Here is a 6,205-nt window from a genome sequence, read left to right on the forward strand (position 1 = left end):
CGCAATTTTCACAAGCTTCGGCTCCACTGTAGTTTCTCTTACATGCTTGGAAGGCTAAGCTGAATTCAAATGACTGCAATCTGCAACTTCACCACTAGATGTCACTAAATCTTACACACTGGTCCTTTAATATACACTAAATTCACGAGCACAGAATATACAACCAAAGTGAAATCTTACAGCGTATTCACATACATATTGATATCCCTCTACAAAGAAAAAAACTTGCTTGCTTTAGCAATCTGAGGTGGAAGTGAGTTGCATGCAACTGTGGCTCCATACAACGCTGTGTGTTGCTTTGAATGGAGACCTCTGGTTGTATGTTTACTTTATACTCAAATGCAACCTAAATTATAAGGAAAAAAAACCCTCAAGTACACATTCACACCATGTCTTGTTACATGAGGAATATTTTATTTAACAACATTATATCTGGTATGTACAGTAAAAACACAAGTCAAACAAAAACAGTTGGGGTGCATCACTGGTGTGGCACAGAGAAATGTTAAATACTTCATTTCACTTCACAGAAACCAAAGTTCACAATCAATCAAATCACCCAAAACTCATTAACAGTGTCACCTGACTCCCTAAACATCCTGCATATATCACGTGATTGAGTCTCACTGCCTGCCACTGAAACAGCAAATCAGAGAGACAATTGTTGTTTATTAGTGTCTAAATTCTGGAAAAAGTCTCGTGTACACTATTACATATTACTTGAGGTGTGTAAATTACAACGGCACCCGATAGAGTGACCTGTTAAGTGTGACTGAGTGAATGAATGAGAGACACGTCTTACACACAGAAGCAGAAGGGAAGCTTTCTCACAAACACACACATTGAGTAACAGTCTGTGAATGCGTGAGGTGCAGAGAGGCACAAATAGCAGACTTACAGTACATGATAACACTCAAACATACAGCACAGTCAGTACATTTATATACACGTTTATAACACACAGGTCAGGACCAAACAAACAATAGAAAAACAAAGACCACAGCAGCCAAAGCATGTCGATGACACAACGTGATTCCTTTCAGAGCCGGTTTATTATACAGTAGTTTGGATATTTAGCAAAATGCCATCGCAACGACATTATAGCAGGGAATTTTCAGAAGTACAGAAAAGGACGACAGAGTGGCAACCAAAAACCTTTGAGCAGCTCTGAGTGTAATCTGTTGAGGCACACAGATAAAAGTACATAGCTGCAACTGAGTGATGAGAAAGACGTGAGATGAAGATGAAAGAGAGGAGACAGTCGGTGATTGGCTCTTGTTCACACACAGGAGGAGCAAAATGTGCCAAGAGACTATTTCTTTTCTACTAAAATCAGCAAATCTGTTCCTCTCTTCTAAAAAGAATTAACATGTGCAACCCCAAAAGAAAAAAAACATCTCAACACACGTATGACTGTGCAAGTTAACATATAAATAGTACTCTTTTAAAAAATACATATTTACAAATGAATACTTAAACTCTCCTATCTTTGTACAGTGAGTGGATGGTTTTGAGTCCGTACATGTGCATAAAGTAGATAGGTTAGGAGCAGTTGCACCTGGGTCCACATATTTGTTTCCAATCCTTTCACATACTTTTGTGATACGCTGAATTTAGCTGCCTGCTCCAACTCCGGAGAATTTACGTTCAGTTTGTATGGCTGGTGAAAAAGTTTGGCATTTTTTGAATTTGTCTTCACTTGTCTTGTATGAGTTTCATTTGCAATCTCTGATTTACTTGTAACTGGGGAGTTTTGTCTACAAAATCACATTGAATCACACAAACCTGCACTGTAAACTGAAATTCTTAAGGTGCAAATCCCTCCTGTTCAAAAGTAACATTTAGGCTTTTACAACTTCATATTAACACAATTCTCAATTTGCTTCTTCACTTTTACCTCTGAAACACCTTCATTTCACCTCAGGACTCAGAGAAAAAGGAAAGCGACAAGCACAAATCTTGGAGGTATCTGAGATTGTGATATCACAAAACGTAATAGAAAGCATTTTAAATCCATATTAGACTCAGGTTTGGTCAAGTTACGTGTTAGTGCCGTATCGAAGTTAGTGGGTGTAGAAGCAAGACCCTGCAGGAGAGGTTAAATACAACACTGAACACAACGATGAGAGGAGTGTAGCACACACCTACCCCCAGTGCAAACACAGTACGTCACTATCATCCACAAATACAGCAATATACAACGAGCCATGACTCCAACCATAATCTAGCCCCTCAGTGTAAGAAATATTCATCTTAACAAGCCATTTAACATCACATCAAATGAGTCTTACAGGGTTATATCTTTCAAAACAACTGAAAAATGTCAGCACAGTGACATATTTCATGTTTCAAATCAGTCAGTATTTTAAAGCAAGGCAGGTATCACTTCAGTTTAAATCACTTGAATTACTTGTCAAGATAAATATTTTTCCAGGGTAGTCAAAAAAGAAATAATACCTAAATAAATAAATATGTTCTCAAAGTGCAGCATGAATTACTGCGGTTGAGAAAGTTATTTCAGCTTTTTAAACTACAGTAATTCACACACTTAATACAGAATATAGAAAATATACTTTGTGTCACACACTTATACACCAAACATACTGTACAATGTTTGTAATACATAAATCGTAAAGGTGGAAAATGCTACACATGGCTAAGAGACAAAGCGTCACAACAGCGTCTGGACCCCACAAATAAAGCCAGAAACACACCTGAAGCGGTCTGATTTTCAGTGACAACATGTATGGAAGAAACATTAATATATTAATAATCTAAACAGGTATTTCCATGTTGGAAGTTCATTAAGGTTGCAGTCACCCATGATTTTAAATTTCTTATTTCTTAATTAGGAAGTACTCTTGGCTGGATTGAAAAGTTCAATAAGCATATGAGCAGAGTGGTTAGCCTAACCCTAATAACAATATGTTACTCAATAATAATGTCAGAAGTTGCATTCAATGCATTTGGGCTTTAAAGCTGCAGTAGGTAAGTTTTATGAAAATAACCTTTTGTCAAATTTGCTCAAACTTTCATTATATTCTTAAAGTCGAACATGATACAGATAATCTGTGAAACAATCTGGTTGCTCCTAATGGTATATTAAAGAATCCACCGGGCCTGAATAAAAACAACCAATCAGAGCCGAGAACAATAGAAAGACGCTTACGGTTGGTGGCTTGAAGATAGTTGATTGTTAAGTCTGATTCCTAAAATCGGCATTTGACAATCTAGGAATGAGACAATTAAGAATCTTTATTCACTCTGATTGGTTGTTTTCATTCAGGTCTGGTGGATTCCTGTTAATGCCATTAGGAGCACTAGGAGGAGCCAGAGGAACCTGATTTTTTCAAAGATTATCTGTCTCATGTACTACTGTCAGTAGTATGATGTTGGACGGTACACAAGCTTCCTACCTATCTTACAGGTATAGGCTAATCTATAAATCGGCTAACTGGCTAATTTACATTCAGTTGGTAGCAAGAATGCCAAGCTCCATTCGACTATATCTTTGTCTTCCTCCCATGTTTTTTTCTTTTTAAATTACTTTGAATAGTAGTAATTCTTGCATCCAGAGCAACTCTGCTTTTGAATATTGTTCGAAAAAAATAAATTCCGTAAAATTCGAGGTGCTTAAATGCACCAACTCCTAACTTTATGAAACCACTTTAACTCAATGCCATGCTGACAGTCATGGAATGACACTTCCTGTTTTGATTTAACTCACAGTACACAATCCAAATATTTGTTTCAGATTATCACAGAAGTCACACACAATTAAATAGTCATAGTAGTCATTTCTCCCTTTGTGAAAATATGAAATAATTAAAAAAATAAAATAAATGAACCAGATTAGACATTCTAATCAAACAACAGATGGCTGGTCTACCTGTTGTTTATTGTATTAGCACTTCCCCTTGCCTCTATTCATTATCAGCTCCATCGGTTGAAGTCTCTTTATTGATTGCACATTTTATATAACTCTTATCTATTCTAATAACAGCTTGGCCCGATATATACGCAATTGCTCAGGTAAATATAGTGTTTCATTTTATTTAATTAATTTGAAATAAATCGCTGTCAGTGATTGCGGCTCTAATGCTTCGCTTTGCTGCTTAACTGGTAAACAAAGTGCATCTAATTAGAGAGCAACAGATGAGATTTACAGTGTTTGACTCTCAATCAATTCAAAATCTCTGAGCTGCACTTCACGTGAAGTCGGTTATCTCCACCACGGCAGGTAAAGCGCACTACAGACTCATTCAACTACATTCCACGGGGGTTTTTCTGGAAAGCATTATGATTCTAAATTTGCTTTAGTGTATTATAATTATATACTCTATATATACAAAAATCAATTTTTTAAGGTAATAAATACTTTTCTCTTCAACAAAAAATATACATTGCACGTTACCCTACTGTGATGTACATGTGTAAAACAATTCAGCCAACATGTTTTTTTCCACAAGCCACATTCAATAGCAAGTCCTAACCTTCATGAGCCACAGTTATTGTTATACCAGCTATAGTTTTCCAATACAAAAGACCCTGCAGTAAAGCAATAATCCACAAGATTTAACAACAAATAATTCTGCCTGTCAATATAGCAGCAGAAAGATTCAACCAATCATGAGCAGTTTTTTTTTTTTTAACAAAATTGTCTGGTAAACAGGAAATTTTGTTTGTTTGGACTAAATGTAGAACTGACCAAGACCACAAAATGAGTGGTTAGCATCGAGGGTGGCGCTAAACTAAATAAAAGTTTAATAAACTTGTGGATTTCAGCTTTAACCACCGCTTTCAGAATGATTAAACTCAGCATAACCTGTGGCTGCCGCTAATTTCCCACCCTGAATTTAACAACCAGAAGAAACACACTTGTTTGAGGTCACATGTGTTCACCTGGTGGCAGTTAAAGTTCAGTACTTTGGCATTGCTAAAAAGCTCTCTGGTTTGTCAGCTCGAATTCAACAGCTGAACACGGAGCTTCAATCTTAAAAATCCCTTTTTGGACCTGTGACATGAGAACACTTCCAACTACATGACAGGAATGAATGGATAGAACATAATTAAACATCACTAACTACAGCTACAAAGTTATATTGCACTAAGATATCTACTATAACAGGAATACGTGACTTTATAACAAATGTGTATCATCGCTATCCGTGTCACCTCACTCTCACTACATGGACCTGAACTGAACAGGTTTGGATACACCTGCACAAAGGCTGTGCCATTGTCAACACGCTCTGCTTCTAGTCTGCAGCGATGGATATTTTACCTGGATCTTCACCTGTTAGTAACAATTTCCATGAACACAACATGTGTTTGCCGTGTTGAAAAAGTGTTGTCCTGACTAGACACACAGCTGTCTTGAAAAAGACTCACCCTTTTAATGAGTGTAGCTTGATTCCTAGGAATGCACAGTAGATTGAATCTGTGGTATTATACATTGACTGCTTCCCTTTTACAGTTTAGGAAAGGAGGATATAAAGAAGGAACTGTAGGAAATGTCACAGAAAATTAAGGAGGAGTTACCATGAAAGCAGAAAGCATGACCTTTTAAAGGTCAAAGCCTATAAATTGATAACGCTGTTGTTCTCAGTAGGTCTATTATAAAATTATATAATTCCTATTGTTCCAAGATGTGATTATTAACTACAATTTACAGCATTTTTGAAATCTCAGTGATTCTTCCTTCTTTTATAACCCCCTTCACCCATTGAAACTGTATGTACAGCTGCTCTACACACTCTCCTGTACTGTGGAGTTTGATTTATCTTCAAGGGGCGTGCTTTCAGATGCGGAGGGTGGAGCTGCTGCTGCCGGCGCGTCCACCAGCGGGACCTTCTCCTTTACCGGTGAGATTTTCACAGCAGCGCTGGCGCTGGCAGGAGCATCCTCAACAGGCGAGGAGGCAGCAGGTGGGGGACTGCCGAAGCTGCGGGCGATCTCGTCGAAGGTCTTGCCCCTCGTCTCCGGGACTTTAAGGAAAGTGAAGATGAAAAACAGGATGAGGAAGGCGGTGAAGATGAGGAAGACCCAAGGCCCGCACACCTCCTGAGGACACAAGAGAGGGGGAGGTAGAATATTTTAGACATTTTTCATGTTCAGAAAAAAACATGAAAGAAAAGAAAGAAAGAAAGAAAGAAAGAAAGAGCAAGAAAACAGAAAATATATCAATAAAGAAGAAAATTGAATG

The 6,205-nt window shown here is 37.6% G+C and overlaps 1 protein-coding gene across 1 annotated transcript in view; it reads right to left on the reverse strand.

Moving 5' to 3' along the window:
- Positions 1-3,319: 3,319 nt before the first annotated feature.
- slc2a3a (solute carrier family 2 member 3a) overlaps positions 3,320-6,205 on the reverse strand; it is a gene marked incomplete in the record, with an annotated part of 12,126 nt that continues 9,240 nt past the window's right edge. Inside the window, 1 exon segment of the mRNA XM_035681879.1 lies at positions 3,320-6,063. Coding sequence (XP_035537772.1) covers positions 5,749-6,063 — 315 coding nt within the window.

The sequence above is a fragment of the Morone saxatilis genome, unplaced genomic scaffold (genome assembly GCF_004916995.1).
Source record: "Morone saxatilis isolate NCDOM2014 unplaced genomic scaffold, NCSU_SB_2.0 Contig9, whole genome shotgun sequence".
NCBI lineage: Eukaryota > Metazoa > Chordata > Actinopteri > Moronidae > Morone > Morone saxatilis.